We start from the raw sequence: 19176 nt of genomic DNA on the forward strand, positions 1-19176 counted from the left end.
GGCCTCAAACATTTTCGCCTCCATCGAAAATGCAGCCGCCGCGGCCGGGATTCGATCCCGCGACCTTTGGGTCAGCAATCGAGAGCCATAACCACTAGACGAAAATGCTGGGGCAACTACGGTCGCAAGTGTATTAACTCAAGAAAACGCTGGTTGCAACATGGAGATGAAAGATGTGGCAGAGCTGGGGGCTCAATTAATGCTGTTTTGGACATGAAATTTGCACAGGAAGTCCGAAAAATTGGATGCCGAAGCTTTTGAGCATCCAAAATTTCAGATATTATTAGGGGTGTGTGAATATTCGAAATTTCGAATATTTTTCTAATAGTGTTTGCTATTCGATTCGGTTCGCACGGGAATTTTACTATTAGAACTATTCGAACTTCCCAAAAACAAATACAGTCAACGTCCGATTGAAAGTGAGGCCTAGTGCGCTGCAGTCTGACTGAACAAGTGGCGCCGCCCGCGGCGTGGCGCGCTACTAATCAGTTGCAGCTGAGAGCTGGTGCGTACAGGTGGAACCATAGCAGCTCGAAAAGACGAAGCTAATTCGCGGTCAAACAGGAGTGAAACTATGCTATTGCTGCGTGCATGGCTGTCGCAACAGCAACAGAAAAACTGGCTGTAAGCTGCCAAAACTAAAATTATATGGATTTATATGGAAGGCTCACGAGAACGAGCAATGACAGCATCGGATAGGGGCAGTGTGGCGTGCGAGATAAACAGACGTTCTTCATTTTTTTAATGCTTTCCTTGCTATTACTGCGCATATCTGCTCGTCGTGGTTATAAAGTCTGCCTTCTTTTAGCCCCGATGGAGGTCTTCGGCAGCTTGTGAAGCACCGGAATCGCATATGCAGTGCCCACTTCTTGGGCAATGATGAGAGAAGCTCGAAAGCCCTGCACTCTGCCTGTGTGTTCCGACACTTTTGCCTGCGTGCTATGGGAGAGGCGACAGCACGACCCTGTGACATCTCTGCATCTAGAAGGGGATGCGGGTGATGGCCAGAGCTGCAGGCGCATGATAGGTCTGCGCAGGATGTCTGCTCACACTTTCTGACAAACACAGACAAGGCAGCGCCGTGCTTACACCATCCACAACGGCCAGCTTTGCATGTGCACCATGCTCCTACAACGTGCAATTGGTGATATATAGACAACTGAGAAAATGTGCAGAAATCATCGAAAAGCCGAAGGAACGAGCGAATGTAAAAAAGCGAGAGGAACGAACGAACTTTTCTCTTGCTTAGCCTGAACACCAACTAACACACGCAGACTGATTAATAGCGAGAACCCCCGCTGAATAGCGAGAACGGATGCAAAAGTAAAAGGAACCTCTTCGCGTATTGAATGGGGAGGGGAAAGCACGAGCCGAGCGAGCCAAGCATTTTCGATGCTGCTTAATGGAGGTGCATCTTCTTCGTCACAATGTCTTTAATTTAATCTAAATAATACAAGACCTTAATAAAACGTTGATAACCTGCCGACGGACGCCCTAGTCGACGCTCTTCATCTGAGCAACACAGTTGGAACTGACTTGGAAGGGCCCCTTTGCAGACACAGTTTCCTCCCTAACACCGTAAAGATGATTACCGGCGTAAAAATCGCTGTCGCGAGGAAGCCTGCTTTTATTTTAAATAACTTTCTACTTATTCACTTCCACGGAATCCACACAATCACACGTGCTTCTCATTCCGCAATGCCATTGCTCTGCTCCCACAGAGCGGCGTTCGCAGCGTGCCACGACGGGATCCCGCACGCGGTCGCTACTCGTGGCGCTGACTGTCCTAGCGCCGTAGCGTCACCATACAAGCTGTTGAGGCCTATTGCGGCAAAGCTGCCTTTCAAGCTACGTTACGGTCGAACTTTGCCAAAAGACAGTCAACGTCCGATTGGAAGTGGTCCCTAGATTTTCAATATGCTTCACCTCATCACACCCCGGTACTGCGGCAAAGCTGCCTTTCAAGCTCCGTTACGGTCAACTTTGCCAAGACACAATCAACGTCCGATTGGAAGTGGTCCCTAGATTTTCAATATGCTTCACGTCATCACACCCCGGCATTGCGGCAAAGCTGCCTTTCAAGCTCCGTTACGGTCGAACTTTGTCAAGACAGTCAACGTCCGATTGGAAGTGGTCCCTAGATTTTAGATGCGAAGTATCTTAAGGCGGAGCTCAATCCGGTGGTGGTGGTGGTGGTGGTGGTGTGCGGCGTGACCACCCTTACTGCACATGCGCATACCCTCTCCACACACCTCCTCTCCACTCCCCCTCACCATTCCCCATGTCCTCTACCCCTCTCCCCTTCCCCTCTCCACTCACCCTCTCCTCTTTCCCTCTCCACTCTTCCTCTGAAACGCGGGCTAGACATGCCGAAATCCTCTCCTGCACAACGCCGCGATGAGCTCGAGTGCATGCGCGTCCCCTCCCCTTCCCTCTCCTCTCCTACGCTGCCCCCCTCTCACCGGCCTGTCGACCGCGTTCCCCGCTCGCCCTGTGAGAATTAACGGCCAGGCTAGATGGAAGGTACGACGCGCGTAGCGTCCCTCTTCACGTTCCACGACGCGAGGTCGGTAGCATGCCCAACGAACACCAACGGAACGCGATCGTGCAAGTGCTCCGGCTTCACATCGCCTCATGGTCCCCTTTAGCGGGAGATGGTGCAATTTTTTTTCCATATGCTTCACCTCATCACACCCCCGTATTGCGCCAAAGCTGCCTTTCAAGCTCCGCTACGGTCACAAATGTATTAACTCAAGAAAATGCTGGTTCCAACATGGAGATGAAAGATGTGGCAGAGTTGGGGGCCTCAATTAATGCTGTTTTGAGCCTGAAATTTGGGCAGTAAGTCCAAAAAGTCAGACGCCGAAGCTTTTTAGCATCCAAAATTTCAGATGTTCTTATATATATCGACGTCTACGAGGCAGATTTGGAACTCTGGACTTGAAGGGAGCACACCCTTGTTCACCACATCAGTTGGGCTTCCACAGAAGTTGAAAGAGGAGGAGAGGCTGAGGAAATGGCATCTTTGCCTATCACGTGTAAAGTGTTGTCGGCAACACTTTGGTTGCACCAAATCAAGTACATAAATAGAATTCGGCCTCTACATTGCCTCATTCTTGATAAGACAACTATGAAACACCACCCCGCCAGTGCTTCATCAACCTAGCGAAAAGAAACACTTTCATGATGCTATCTCGTAAGAATATGCTTAGGAATCCTCTCTAACATTTTTTTCTGCAATTTCGCTTTGGAGTATTCGAAAAATATTCGAGAAATATTCGAGAAATATTTGAAAAATATGCAATTCGATTCGCACTCACACTTCATTATTCGAATTCTCTTCGCACCCAAAATTTTGCTATTCGCGCAGCTCTACTAATTATCTCACTGCTAATGCTTTACACAGAGTCAGTAAATGGGTAGGTCGCTGCAATGTTATTTTTTAGGTCTCTGGTTAGGCTATGCATCATTAGGTGTCGCCACCAGCGTTGTCCGTCTCGTACACGCCTCCAGTAACCCGGCCAGAACTCGTGACGTACATTGTTTGCAAAACGGCCCCGCTTGATGACATCATTGCTTTTTGCTTCTATTTCGAATTTGGATCTTTCACGAACTTCAAAACTGAATTAAAATACTCTTGAGGCTGTATTTGTGGCTGATATTGTACAGATTGCTTCTATATGCACCCATTAGTGTGATGCAACAGTCAATTTGGGTCCCAATTTTTGTGTCACCACTCCTTTAACACCCAAAGGGACACCAGACTACGTAAAAAGACGTTTATCGCTCTTCCACGGCCACACTGATTTGATAAAGAAGCACTCCTACTGCGTGGCTTTCAGAGACAGGGACAGCTATGGTGACGTAAAAGAAGGTGACGATCTGCGGAGAAAGTATATTTGAGAAGTGTCACCACATTCGCGCCATTCATGTGATGGAAAACTTTGTGCGCAAAAACCAGACAATTCACAAGACGAGATAGACAGGGCGGGTGCTACTTTCATCTAACTTTATTTGCGGCTTCGCCAGCAAATATATGAAGAATACACACATGCGCAGAAATCAAATGCATTGTCACAAACACGTAATCACATCAGTAAAAATAATCAAGAAATTCCGTTTCTACCTTCCAAAGCTTCACCGATGTGTCACTGACACACCTACCCCCTATCTTCCCGATATGAAACGCCTCCAGTAGCTCCCGTGCCATCTTATCCCTACTTCTGCCCAGAATTTTTATCTCATCTAGTTTCAGCTCACATGCATTGCAACTTGCGCAATGTTCAGCCAAATTAGTACCCCCACTCTTAATAGCCCGTAAATGCTTCCCCGCCCGGTCATTAATACACCGACCCACCTGGCCTATATACGCCTTGCCGCAGGTCAAAGGAATTTCATATATAACGCCCGTACAACAGTTAACAAACTTCCTACCGTGTTTTTTCTGGCATCCCCGTTTCTTCCCATCACGAAAAACACGCGAGCACAACTGAGTAAGCTTGTTCGGAGCGGAAAACACTACTGGCACCTTATGACGGTTCGCCACCTTTTTCACATGGTGCGCAACCTTATGTACGTACGACACCACAACAGGCTTGACCGTGCTCTCTTCTGGGGTGCTTACATTTCCGCACATAGCTTGCTTGGTTTTTCGCAACAGGGCCTCAGCCACAGACAAAATTCCTGCACATAAGTAGCCAGCCGACAACAACCGGCTTACTTGCTTATTAAAGCTAGACAGCATTGAGTGAGGACAAGATTTCGTTATTGCAGACCCCAAACAAAGTTTAACTACAGCCCAAAGTTTCCATTCAGCTATGCACCATCTCGCCGAATTTCAAGCTCTGTTAAGCCATTCACGTGCTCTACTATGGAAGCGTCACTGAAGAATTTGATATCGTTCCATATATTTACTGCTGGTTTTCCCACATATCATTTCGCATGGTCGAGAAACAGAAATCACAGTCACTTTAGCAGCACACATGTGGTTATCAATGAATAATGCCTTAATTACATGCCATGCGACGCTTGAAACGAGCAACCAGCAGAGTCTCCAGAGCAGACGACATCACCACACTTGATCCCCACCGATCGAGCTTGAAGTCGCAAACCTCTGCGGAAAGCGCATTTTGCCGTTGAGCCGCTTGCACAACAGAAGCTACTTCAGGAACGTGCATGGCGTTGTGGCTCTATCGGGATGCATGCGCGAGCTGTTTCATCTTCTGAATAATCCTTCATCCATGACTGGAACTTTGGTGGTCCCAAGATCAAGTTGCACATTTTAGGAGTGTGGTTTGCTGGGCCAGTTGGTACATGATGAGTGGTGAAGGGTTCCAGCAATTTCAAACACGAGCACAAGAAGCCAGCGTTGTCCTGTGCGTTCCCTTTCTTGTGCTCGTGCTTGAAATTGCTGGAACCCTTCACCACTCAAGTTGCACATGTTTTGGCATGCCGGTGGTGTGAATGCCAGTGACAAATGCCATCAAACCTGAGAGTGTTTGGTGCAATTTACGTTGATTTTACAAAGACAGCACAGTAAATCCCATTTGGCCCTCTTTAGCACAGGTGTGGAATCACTGGAAAAGATGTCAACCTTGCAGCATGACATAACAGCTACTCTTATACAAAAGTAAGAATTGAGGCATTGAGTTGTGTCGCTGCACGTTAATTCCAAATGGCTCTGCAAAAAACTACACTTCTTAATTGGTCAGCTGGTCCAATTATAGTGCATGGAGATGCTAGACAGATGGAAATCGTAGAGAGGCCATTGCAGCTAAACAGAGAAGTAGCTCACAATTGAATTACGCAGCAATGTGTTCCAACTTGCAAAATTCAGAAGTGCTGGCATGGCGCAGGAGGAAAGGTAATGCGGGAAGCTCACGTGCTCGTCTCAGAGGCTGGTGTTCCCGTTTTTCTCATGAGTGCTTGCACACCTGATGGTGGCGTGGCACTCGTGTGCCTGAGAAAGGTCTAGTGGCACAAAACCAAGCACAGCAACGTCATTACTGGTCTTGTCTGCTCCACTGTACCAACGATGGACATAATGTGTGGGCCAGTATGTAGCCAATTCAGGTTCCTGCGCACCTGCCGCTAGGATACAACATGTAAACAACACCGGCTTTAATTTTAAGATGCAGAACAGGGTGACAGGGTTGTCCCCATCTGTGCGCGCTGCAACATTTCCATGATGCAATGCCAGCTAGCCCACCACGCCATCCTTGTGGACAACAACCACTCTCACACGTTACATGGGGACATGGTGTCTGGCACATTGTCAATGGAGGCTATTTTTCATGATTCACAAAATAGTGACAGACATTGGTGAGCCAGAATTTAAATCTGCATGCACGTTAGTAAACACAGCTCTCCAGTGAAGTGAAACATGTCAAGCACTAATGTACAAATAGATTATTCATACCATTTCCATGTCAATGTTGCAGGCAGCCACAAAGTCAGACATGCATTGAAAGGCTGCCTCTTGAAGTTCAGGGTCCCGGGCATTGAGTGCCCGGTAGAGGACATGGAAGACTCGCTCGCGGCAGGGCAGGTAGTGGCACGTGGCAAGTGCTCGCAGAGCCGCTCGCCGCAACGACACCAGCGCTGCAGGGCCGCATCCCTTGTAGCAGGGCAGCTTGCGCAGTGCCTCATCGTCAGCTTCGCACAAGCTCACCAACTCGGAAAAGAAAGTCTTGTGCTCGGCGACGCTTACATCAAGGGCAAACAGCCGTGGCTGCAGGCTGGTGCAGTAGGTGTTCCCTTCCATCAGCCCGATCTGTGCATTCAAAGGCTGGTGGCGAAGCAGGTGCTTCTTGGGTGGCACCATGTCTGCCAGCACATCGCGGTGTGGCTCCATGAGGGCACCCACTGAGCAGCCCATCACCTGCGCCAGCACCTCCAGCGAGTGGATGGCCTGCTGCCGCACACACGTGTTGGGCGAGGTGACCTGCCGGACAAGCTCGAGCGTCACCTCGTGCAGCGACTTGCGCTGGACTTCACGCAGGTCATCCGGGGCATCCGCAGGAAGTGGTGCACCACAAACCGTCAGCATCTTTTCCAGGTTGGATCTGTGCATGCACAAATTGCACGGACGAAAAAAGTGTTTGTAGTGGCTGCATTTGAAAAGAAGCAGATGAAATCATCTGCAAAAGCAAGGGTGTGAATGGCAGTTCACGACTGTCATGTTTTGTAGATTGCATGCATGCCAAGGAAATCAAATGAGATACCATACAGCATGCGGGAATTTTGGTCATCATACAACAGTTTCTCATGGCACAACTTCAAAGCGCTAAAAAACAGGGACAAACGAAAAAGAGTGGACAGGACGAGCGCTAAGAGCGCTTTGAAGTTGTGCCATGATGTCTTACAAACTCGCCCAAGCTTCCGTGCTTCTAAACAACAGTTTCTGCGTCGGGCAGTCTGCACAATCGAGGAAATTCAGTAATGCTACCGAGGACTTCTGATTTGAAGCAATTTTTGGAGTAGCAGAATTTTCATTTTGTAGCACTTTGGAGCAGCAAAATTGTCACTTTGGACCACTTTCCGTATGTTGGAGAAGTAAGTAGCATTTTATGCTGAAAGATCAGAATAACTAATATAAAGCTCTCATGAAGAGCCAGATAAATGTTTCGACCCATTGCAGATTACAATGAGAAAATGTCCATATTACTTCTCCCGATAATGCACAAATAAGGGCACCACGCAGCTGGACATTGAGGAATCACCTCTTCAGCCATTTTTTTTACACAAACAAATAAACAGAACGTTGGACCAGTAAAATTATATTTTAGAAACTAACACTCCACATGCAATTAAGTGGTTATCAAAATGCAAGGCCCCTCCCACAAACTTGCTGCCTTGACTTTAATCATATATTGCACTTAGAATCAGCAGAAGTGGCAGACAAATGCTGCGACACACAATGGTGTCTCAATGCCGACTAAACACACAAAACCAGAAGGGAGATCCCAGCCACAGGCGTAACACTCGGAACAAGGAGATCAGCTGTACCTGAAGCTTAGTGTTCAAGAATCAGGCATACGTGCACACGGCATGTGCTTTGCACGGAGGGACAAAAATTCATGAGGCTGAACATTCATATGGGTACTGATTACTAGCAAAGCTGTTTAGGTTGCATACATTATGAAATCATGCACCACTTTGCATATATAACACTTATGTACATGTATACATTTACGCCCATCAAATTTAGAAATGATGGTGATCACTGGTTTATGGTCCATGCGGTACAAGGTGAGAATTTCCATCTTCAACCGGGACGCATTCTTTGGCAACTGCGAGTTGATGTGTGAACCATGTAGGGTTGTTCGTTTTGATGTATCGGCGTAGCATACGAACGCATATTCCTACGTGCAGTAATATTACGCATGCATCCCAGTTTTAAACAGGCCATTTACAATGTCATGCTAGAGCAGCACCACTGACAAGCCCCGCCACAGCCACTGCATGCTGGTCCCTCCAACACGTGTTGCCCTCTGTTCCCTTACCCATCTCCATTGCTACAGTGCAATAGCCACACTCTTTCCCCCTGTTCCCTAGCCATTCATGTCCACACACCGTGTCACGAAGATGGCTTTAAGCTGCCAAGTGCACTCCTCCTACGTCAAATTGGATGTCAAAGGAGTTAAGGAAAGACGCAGGGATCAAATCGCAAATATAGCCAAAAAAATCAATTTTTGGAAAACACTCGTTTTGGCATCTCTTGTCTCTTATTTACGTAGTATCTAAATGATTACGCTGAAAACGCACTCTAAGTGCCTGAAAAAAAAAATAATTTTGTAAGTGAGGTCGGTCAAAAAGAAGTCCAAAATCGCGCTAAAACGGCGCAATTCACGGCGTCGCACCTCGTCTTTCCTGCCACTGAGCGCCGCCATATTGGCATCGTTTTAAAGCTCAAAGCTCCGCCTTTCCATTCCCACCTTTCTCGCTTATGATCACTGCATAGAATAAGCGCAACCAACAAAAAAATCTGAGGGCGTTCTCACGAACCTTGCAATGTACACGGCACTTCTATTGGTGGAGCGCGTGACACCGTTGAGATACGATTTTCTATTGGTTGTTGCCAATACGACGACCGCTGTGTTTACGAACGGAGTGCTCGATGCTTGACTGTAAGCACATGAATCGCCACTGTTCGAAAGGTGACGCGTGTGCAGGAGGCAAAGTGCAAGCCTCTTTAGTTTCGTACGGAGGAAAACGGGGAACCAGTGATTAGATGGGGACGTATCGACAGGGTTGTCGGCACGTCGTGTCATCCCTAGCCGGGACGGTAATAAAGCGACAGCGATGTAAACCATACTGCTTTATCATTAAAACGCTTACTACTTATCAGATGACACGCGAGTGCCGCTTTACCGGCTTAGCTTCGGAGACGATCTGCCAATGCTTGCTCTCGTGCCGCTCCGCTGAGGCCCGAGCTTCGTGCACGCGCGTTCCTGGTCCAATTTCAATAAAATGGGCGTCTAATGTCCCCACTAGCGGAAGAGCATTCTCGTTTCACTTAGAAAAGTTAATAATGTAAGAAAATGCGTCTGTGGTATAGTTCGGTGCGAAGTCGCCGTCAGCTTCGGACTGCCGACAAGGCGTCGGCTCTGCAGCGGTGGTGCGGTACAAGGAAATGAATCTTTAGGCGTAAGTAGTTGACAGGGGTGATCGCAAAGCTTCACCAAACTAATACACCACTACTAAGGCCGCCTGGTGACCTGGCTTGTGGAAAGGATTCCACAACTATGGCTAGACCGATTTTTATGCTGTTTGTTTTCAGACTGTGCTACACTTCAAGACACTTTTGGAATTTTTGTTTAGGCTTTCATTATTTTCTTATTTCATAATTACTGCATGGCCCAATTAGCTGAGACAAAGGCACTTGCATGTAATGTTGCGCAGAAAATTATTAGGGACGTAAAAAAAAAATCTAAAAGTGTCATTAAGTGCAAACACTATGTGAGCAAGGATACAAAGTAGTTTCAGCCTCCTAGGATGTTTCATCACTGTGCCAGGCTTTCCACAAACAAGGAACATGCGAATTTTTATAAAATAAAAACAAGTAAAGATATCTTTATGAAAATTTGAATTTCCCTTTTTAATATGATTTCTAATGTTTGTGCCAAATTTCATCAACCTAGACCAAGAAACTAAAAAGTTACAAATGATCCCCGCATCCCCCCTTAACTGCGTATATCATTCCAATTTGTTGCTATAGCGCTCACTGCTTTGCCTTTGCACTGAAACTGATTTTCTTTCTAACGCTGCTTTATTTTAAAGAGCAAGAAAAATTTCGAACCTAGACCCTCACACCAGTGAGCTCGAATGGGGCGCGGCTTTACCATAAGCGACAACGCCGCAAGTCGAGATGCAGTAGAATCTCAGTTATATGAACTTGGCTGATACGAATTCGTAAAATTCCCCGGCAGAATTCCACTGTGTCCAATGGGCAAAAATTCGGATGATCCAAACACTTTTCCGCATCGTGACGATTGATACGAACTTGGGTACCGAAACCGATAATGACCGAGAGCAAGGTGCTTCGGATGCGTCGGAAGTACATGCGCGGCTAGCGCACATGCATTCAGAACTGTAGTTATTGTTTCCCACAGCCACTGTGGACGAAACTGCAGTCACTATCGACGCGATCATGTATGGCGATGATGGAACTCCAGAAATACATGCGAATCCAACGTTCACCGAGCCAAAGCGAAGCTCCTCGCCGCAACTACTGATGACACGATTGTAGATAGCAACGACGTAGTTCTGAAGGCACGTGCGCACCCGTGCCCACGGATTAAACACGGAACTACAGTTTGCCGCAGCCGCAGTGCACGAAACCACGGTCGCTATCAACACAATCATGTATGGCGACAACAAAACTGACGAAACTCCGAAAGTGTGTAAGCATCCAACTCTCCTTAAATCAAAGCGATGCTGCTTGTTGCAAAGTCTACTGCAGACAAAACTGTGGCAGACACGATCACAGATAGCAACGACGTAGTTTTGAACGCACGTGCACGGCCAGCACGCATGAAATGAAAATGAAACTATTGTTTACCACAACCACTGCGCACGAAACCACAGTGGCTATAGTCATGGGGTCGTAACGTCGACGCAGGCAGCAGTCGGCGACGCAGGCACAGCTGCCTGCGTCGACGTGTCCAAGATGAAACTCTCCATTTGGCCGAACTTGCAGCTGGGAAACGGAAAGTCAAACTACAGCAACACACATTGCACACTGATAGCGGCAAACAGAGCCTCGGCCGTCGATAAACGGATGATCGCTGGGACGCGCGCACTTTTATGCATCATGCATCGAACTTTCCATCGTTATCACTGGTGCTCACGCAAGCTCTGGAATCATCTCGACTATTCACGTCATGTGCACAATCTTAAAAAAATCATCTCCTACAATGTGGAACATAGGCGGAGAGTTTTCATTTACCCGGAGGGGGCGGGGGCCCGACTTGCTATCTCTTCCACATTTCTCTCTCACTCTCCCCATGTGTGTACACACACACACACACAAACACACACACACACACATATTGTTATGTGCCGCTTACCTAGAAGACGAAGAGGAGGAGGACGTGTTCGTTGCCGCTTTCGCCATCTTGGTTGTTACCCCTATCTCTGTGATTGTGTCAATACTGTAAATACAGCCTTCTTCTGTCGTCTCCCCGTAACATCTTTGGTGGAGGTGCGGGGTACATCCGAAGCACACCACGGAACTTCGCAGCGGGCGTCTCCTTGGGCAATCCACCATGTCGACAGGCAGGCCCGTTGTTCCTGCCCCCGCTACGCCAACTGAACCCAGCCACGTCGTTGTGACCCATCTCCGAGACCCTGGTACCTTCTGCGGAACTGACAACGTGCACGTCGAAAAGTGGCTGGCCGACTACGAGCGCGCCAGCAAGACCAACCGGTGGGATCCCACTTTGATGCTGGCCAACGTCAGTTACTACCTCAGGGGAACGGCCAGTGTGTGGTCGACACGCACGAGGAGGAGCTGACCAGCTGGGATGTGTGCAAACAAAAAATGAAAGACCTTTTCGGAAAGCCTATTGCACGACAACACGCCGCCCAGAAAGAACTTTCGTGCCGTGCACAAACCTCGACGCAGCCGTACATGGTGTACATCCAAGATGTCCTAGCCTTGTGCCGGCAAGTTGACGACCAAATGCCCGAAACTGACAAAGTCAGCCACATTCTCAAAAGCATCGCCGATGACGCTTTTCACTTACTAGTCTACAAGGACTGCTCCACCATCGACGACATCATCAGGGAGTGCCGACGCTTTGAAGAAGCGAAGAGTCGTCGAGTCACGCAGCAATTTGTTCGACTCCCTAACACCGCCGCCACGTCGTCATGCGAAGACGCCCAGCTCCAGCCGCCGCCCAGTACAGAAAACTTCCTGCGCCTTGTGCGGCGAGAGATCGAGGCAGCATCCCCATCCGCACCGCAGGCCCATTCTTACGAAGAAACTCGCCCGACAGTGTTGTTGATCCAGGCCGTCGTGCGCGAAGAACTGGCAAACGCAGGCATCCAGCCTATATGTGCCCTCAGTCGTCCCGCGGTCAGCACTGTTCCATCCTAACGCCCACAACCGACCTATTCCAGGTTCCGTGATCTGAACCAGTGGCGCACACGAGATGACAGGCCTATCTGCTTCAACTGCAACGGGGTAGGCCACATTTCTCGCCATTGTCGCTATCGTAGGCCATCGTCTCCTTGTGCAACGTACCGTCCAGAGGACACTCGATCCTCACCTTTTACGCCCGTGAGGACCAACCTTAACGCCCAAACCTCGGCCCCACGTTACGACCGCTCGCCGTCCCCGCGGAACCAGCGACGTTCTCGGTCACCTTTGCCCCGTCGCTCACCTTCGCCGTATCCTTGCCGTCCATCCTCGGAAAACTGACCAATGCAGCTCCCGGAGGCGATGCTACATTGGCCTACCGACCCGGAAATCCTCTGTTGACCCTGGCCACCCGACAAAACCTTTTGGACGTAGAAGTCGATGGCGTACCGGTTTCGGCGCTCATCGACACTGGCGCCCAATTATCAGTAATGAGCACTCACCTTTCTCGCCGTCTCCGCAAGGTCCTTACGCCCGCTTCATCACCTGTTGTTCGTGTGGCCGATGGCGGTACACCTCGTGTTCTTGGAATGTGTACTGCGCGTGTGAGCTTCGATGACCACAAGACCTCAGTTCTCTTTGCTGTTCTGGACGAGTGCCCCCATGACCTCATTCTCGGCCACGACTTTCTGAGCACGCATTCTGCCCTTATCGACTGTTCGCCTAGCCTTTTACAGTTAGAGCTTCCTGCTATGCCTGACCACACCATCGTGTCGCCACCAGGTTTATGTGCTGTCCAGTTGGTTCGCTTGCGCCCAGGTACAGCTACTCAAGTCTCGTTTACCCCAGACCCTCCTGTACGTGATGGTGACTACCTGATTACCCCTTCCTTGGACATTCTCCTGACGCGCCGTGTAGCTCTGCCTCACTCCCTTGCGACTGTTTCTGCGAACCGAGCATGCCTACCTGTCCTCAACTTTGGACATTGCACACAGTTGCTTCCCGAAGGTATCACGCTGGCCACTATATCGTCTTTAGACTCACACGACCCTGTGGCCCTGGCCATCGATACTCCACAACTGGCTTCAGGAAGCCCGGCTGCTAGTGCAACACTTGATGACCCGCTCGACGACATGATTGCCCCGGACTTTTCCCCTTCTCAGAGCAAGGAACTCCACCTTTTGTTGGCGTCATACCGCGACGTTTTCGATTTCGCTTCGCCGCAGCTTGGCCAAACATCTCTGGTCACCCACTGTATTGATACCGGGGATGCAAGACCCATTCATCGCCGTCCTTACCGCGTCTCTGCTACCGAGCGCGGCGTCATTCAAACGGAAGTCGACAAGATGCTCGCTAAGGACATCGTCGAGCCATCTTCGAGTCCTTGGGCGTCCCCTGTGGTTCTTGTAAAGAAGAAAGACAATACCTGGCGGTTCTGCGTCGACTATCGCCACCTTAACAAGATCACCAAGAAAGGTGTCTAACTTTGCCGCGAATAGACGACGCCCTTGATTCTCTTCATGGCGCACGGTACTTTTCTTCCATAGACCTTCGCTCAGGCTATTGGCAAATTGCTGTCGATGAAAATGATAGGGAGAAGACGGCCTTTGATACACCGGATGGGCTCTACCAGTTTAAAGTCATACCCTTTGGGCTGTGTAACGCGCCCGCAACATTTGAGCGCATGATGGACTCTCTACTTCGGGGTTTCAAATGGTCCACATGAATCTGTTACCTCGAGGATGTCGTCGTTTTCTCACCTACCTTCTCAAGCCACTTACAACGCTTGTCGGCTACTTTGCAAGTCTTTCGCACAGCAGGTCTTCAGCTCAACTCTTCAAAATGCCGCTTTGGCCGCCGCGAGATCACCGTGCTTGGCCATCTTGTTGACGCTGCGGGCATACGGCCTGACCCTGCACAAATACGCGCCGTTACGAACTTCCCCAATCCACGTTCTTCCAAGGACATTCGCTCATTTTTTGGCCTATGCTCGTATTTTCGCCGCTTTGTTGAAGATTTTGCAGCGATTGCGCAGCCGCTCACATGCCTTCTTAAAAAGGACGTCCCCTTCTGTTGGGGTCCTGCCTAAGCGTCGGCTTTTTTTCATCTCGTCGACGTACTCACATCACCCCGTGTTGGCTAATTTTGACGACTCTGCCCCTACCGAAGTACATACCGATGCAAGTGGTCAGCGCATCGGCGCTGTTCTCGGACAAATTCAACATGGTCAGGATTGCGCTATTGCATACGCCAGCCGCCTTCTGTCCGCAGCTGAACAAAATTATTCAATAACAGAAAGAGAGTGCCTCGCTCTTGTTTGGGCCGTCGGCGAATTTCGTCCTTACCTGTACGGCAGACCCTTCACCGTTGTCAGCGATCACCACGCCCTCTGCTGGCTGTCTTCTCTCAAGGATCCCACTGGTCGCCTTGGTCGTTGGGCATTACGACTTCAAGAGTACACGTACACTGTCGTCCACAAGTCTGGCCGCTTGCATCAGGACGCCGACTGCCTGTCCCGATATCCCGTAGACCCACCGGAACCTTCGATGAATGAAAGCATTACATCTGTGCTCGCAATAACTGACCTCTTCAACATCGCCGCTGAGCAACGCCGTGACCCAACTCTCCGCAAGATCATTGACCACCTCAACTCACCGACTCCTGACTCCTCCCTTCGTCTCTTCGTGCTACGCGATGGCACCTTGCTTCGTCGCAGTTTCATACCTGACGGTCCTGACCTCTTGCTTGTGATTCCGGCACACCTTCGTTCGACTGTTCTGGCCCAACTTCATGATGTGCCGACAGCGGGGCACCTCGGATTATCACGAACCTACGATCGTGCGCGCCGTCGTTTCTACTGGCCAGGAATGTACAGGTTGGTACGCCGTTACGTGACCTCGTGCGACCTTTGTCAGCACCGAAAGAAGTACACACTCCCGCCTGCTGGCCGTCTTCAATCACTCGACATCCCATATGAGCCGTTTCATCGTGTCGGCCTCAACTTGCTTGGTCCGTTTCCTACGTCTGTCTTGGGGAAATCGATGGATCGCCGTTGCCACGGACTATGCTACACGGTTTGCAACTACTCGCGCACTTCCAACCAGCTGCGCGACCGATGTAGGAGACTTCTTGCTCCATAACATCATCCTTCAACACGGGGCACCGCGCCAGCTCTTGACCGACCGTGGCAGACAGTTTCTTTCCAGGGACATCAATGACATCCTAACATCTTGCTCGATCAAACATAAGCCAACCACGGCCTACCATCCACAGACGAATGGCTTGACGGAGCGGATGAACCGGACCATTACCGACATGCTAGCAATGTATGTGTCGGCCGACCACCAAGACTGGGACACAACATTGCCTTTTGTCACGTTCGCGTATAACACGTCCCGGCGCGAGACGGCTGGTTATTCACCTTTCTTTCTCTTATTCGGCCGAAATCCGGTGTTGCCTTTGGACACGATGATGCCGCCTTCCATGTACCCACCTACTGAGTACGCTCAAGAAGCTATTGCCCGCGCCGACCATGCACGTCAAGTTGCGCGCGTTCGGTTAACCGAATCGCAAGCGGGCCAACAATCTCGCTATGATCACCGTCACAGAAACGCCCACTTTCTTCCTGGATCTCTTGTCCTCCTTTGGTCTCCAGCACGACGTGTTGGGCTTTCTGAAAAGCTGCTCTTCCCGTACACTGGACCATACCGTGTATGCCGCCAAGTGACCGACGTGACGTATGAAATCGAGCCATTGTCTTCGTCCTCGTCGACTCAGCCCCGCACCGACATTGTTCACGTTGTCCGTCTGAAGGCCTATCACCTACCGGAACCCACCGACGCGTGTGTATAGTAACCATCCTCGCAACCGTCTTTGCCTGGGCGCACCCAGCCGGTGCTTTCACCGCCGGCGGGTAATGTTATGTGCCGCTTACATAGAGGACGAAGAGGAGGAGGACGTGTTCGTTGCTGCTTTCGCCATCTTGGTTGTTACCCCTATCTCTATGATTGTGTCAATACTGTAAATACAGCCTTCTTCTGTCGTCTCCCCGTAACAATATATATATACCGGCTATCGTTCATTGTACAGAGCTTCACGCCATTTGATGGACACGCATCAAGACATGCTGCTGACGCGTCCGTCATCGAGCGTGAAGCCCTGTACAATGCGGTGGTGAACGAATGCAGCCGTGTATCAACTAAAGAACGCTTGGAAGAGCTAGAGTAGCGCCGCTCAAGCACGCGTGTATTTCATATTTGGCATGTTTCGCGCGCTTTAGTTTGCTTCTCGGAAAAATCAACCAGGCAGATTTAACAAAAAATAATTGCTTGATTCTGGGCTTATTTGAGGTAAGGTACAACGTAAAGTTAATATTTTACCGATTCGAGCAAGAATAGAAAGGTTGGCTAATTAAACCCAATTATTTATTAGCGCATACAGAGAAATCTCGGTATAACGAACTTCAGGGGACCGCGGAAAAATGTTCCGTTATTCTGAAAGGTCGTTATAGTGAAAGCCCAAATGTTTACCATAGCAAGAGAATTTCAGTAACGCAAACGTCCTAGCTTTGCAACGGTACGTCCTTGAACTCGTTTCTCACAACAATGCACACGTGAACGTCAGACAAGGCACGTTTATTTGAAATACTAGTACGTGATCGTTTTTTGACGGGTGCAACACAAACTCTGCATCACAAACAATTCTAGACCGTCCGCATTTTTATGCGCCGCTTCGGTCGCTGTTACGCTTTTTTCTATGAATATGCGGAGTTTCCTCAAGTAGTCCAACGCATCTGTGGCCGACACGGACTCGTCGCGATCTTCGGGTGCTACCGTGACATCGTCGTCCATGTCATCGCTGCAATCCTTCAAGGCCCAACTGCATGCACGCGAGTTTTGAGCGACGGCCGACAGGATTTGCTGTCGCGGAGGGCCATCCATCGCCGTCGCTTTTCGCGTCGCAGGTTTCTGGAAAGCCAGAGAACATCGCTTGTCGCCCAGAAGTGAGCATGACGATGTCGGCAAAATGGCGGCATCTCTGACCCTCGCTTCGGTTGCAATTTGCTCGTGATGCTTCCAATAGGCGCGTACTTCAAGGAAAGCAAGTTATAGACTACCTTCTTTACAGCCCCCTCTCACGCGGATAACGAGGCAGCGGCCGTATTTTGTCGTTAATTTTGATCGACGGTTCGTTCTGATGTTTCGGTGGTAGCTTGCTGCATTGGTGGTAGCTTGCTGCAATGTCAACATCGTCGTCCTGTGAGGTAGCCCCAGTAGCCCTTCTCCCTGCGAAGCAACGATGTGAGGCGCTGCGGCTTTTCTTAAATGTTCTATGACAGCAAAAGGAAACGTCGTTGAGATGCGCCTCGTGGACTAACCCCAACATAACGCAGTTTGCAAAGTGCGACGTAGCGTAGGCAGCGTACGCTTCCGTGCGCCCCATGGGATCACAGCAGATACTACTGTCACGGTTAAACATAAGTTTGCGAAAAAAGGCAGTCACGAAACGCTTTTAGGGCATCCTTATCTCAAACAAGACAATAATAAATTTGGCATGTTGTCATTCATCTACTCTGTAATTCTTTTTCGTAATTTGCCTGCGTGCACGCAATAGTTTTCAATCGAGCAACCGTGACACTTTGTCGCGGACATGTGGGTGCTCCCGTCGCGACGGAGCCCGTTTGTCGCAGTCGCCTTCGCTCGAAAGTCGCGTGCAATGCATGCGGTTGGGCCTTTACAAAACCTGATGCGTTGTCGCCTCTGCAACAGAGGGGGAAAAAAAGTTCTCCACCTGCGTCTTTCTCCTCCCGCGCCATCCCAGGTTTTTGCGGGAGGGCGTCCGCTCTTCGCGCTGCGTCGTCTGCTACCTTACAGCTCCGACTGCCATGACCGATACACTGAAATCTAAGAATCCTCGCATTTCGGGATATAAGTTTGTAGTACTGAGGTGTTGTTAAGATTACATGGGAATTAAATAACGATCGTTATTCTGAAGTTCGTAGTAGTGAAATATTTTTACACTGAAACTATAAGCAGTCGGCACGGGATTTCTTAAAAGTTCGTTAATTTGAAATGTTCGTTATTGTGGTGTTCGTTGTAACGAGGTTTGACTTTAGTCATGAAAAAACCCAGGTTGTATGTACAGACTACTACCGCTAGTATACAACAGGTAGAACTTTCCTAGAGCACATGTTTTTCTATTTTTTCTAATCTTGGTCCCAGCTAGCTGGGACAGCCGGTATATATAAAGATAGAGATCAACTTTCAAATTAAATAATTTAATATAACTAGTCGCTTAGGTGCCGACACTGAGATGTCATTATGAAGATCTCTGGTGGACACTCCAGATTTACTTTTCAATTTACACTTAAAATATCGATCGACCTTGTAACGCTCGGCTCATAGCGAAGAAGGTCGCATAGGCTGCTGCTCGCTGACTGCATCGCATAATATCGATTCCCACAATGCGTGGGATCTCACGAATTTTCTTGACATGCTATACTTTGTTAACACATGCACCGAACAGGAGTAGGCTAATGCTGGCACAGGATGCTTCAACTATGCCATTGAACTCAATTTGAGCTGCTCTTCGGT

General features: G+C 49.2%; 1 protein-coding gene across 1 annotated transcript in view; it reads right to left on the minus strand.

Moving 5' to 3' along the window:
- Positions 1-19176, minus strand: part of LOC119381076 (transformation/transcription domain-associated protein) — a 54839-nt gene that overhangs the window by 30107 nt on the left and 5556 nt on the right. Inside the window, exon 3 of the mRNA XM_037649063.1 lies at positions 6419-7064. Coding sequence (XP_037504991.1) covers positions 6419-7064 — 646 coding nt within the window. The remainder of the gene's footprint in view (positions 1-6418; positions 7065-19176) is intronic.

Source organism: Rhipicephalus sanguineus, chromosome 2 (genome assembly GCF_013339695.2).
Source record: "Rhipicephalus sanguineus isolate Rsan-2018 chromosome 2, BIME_Rsan_1.4, whole genome shotgun sequence".
Taxonomy (NCBI): Eukaryota; Metazoa; Arthropoda; class Arachnida; order Ixodida; family Ixodidae; genus Rhipicephalus; species Rhipicephalus sanguineus.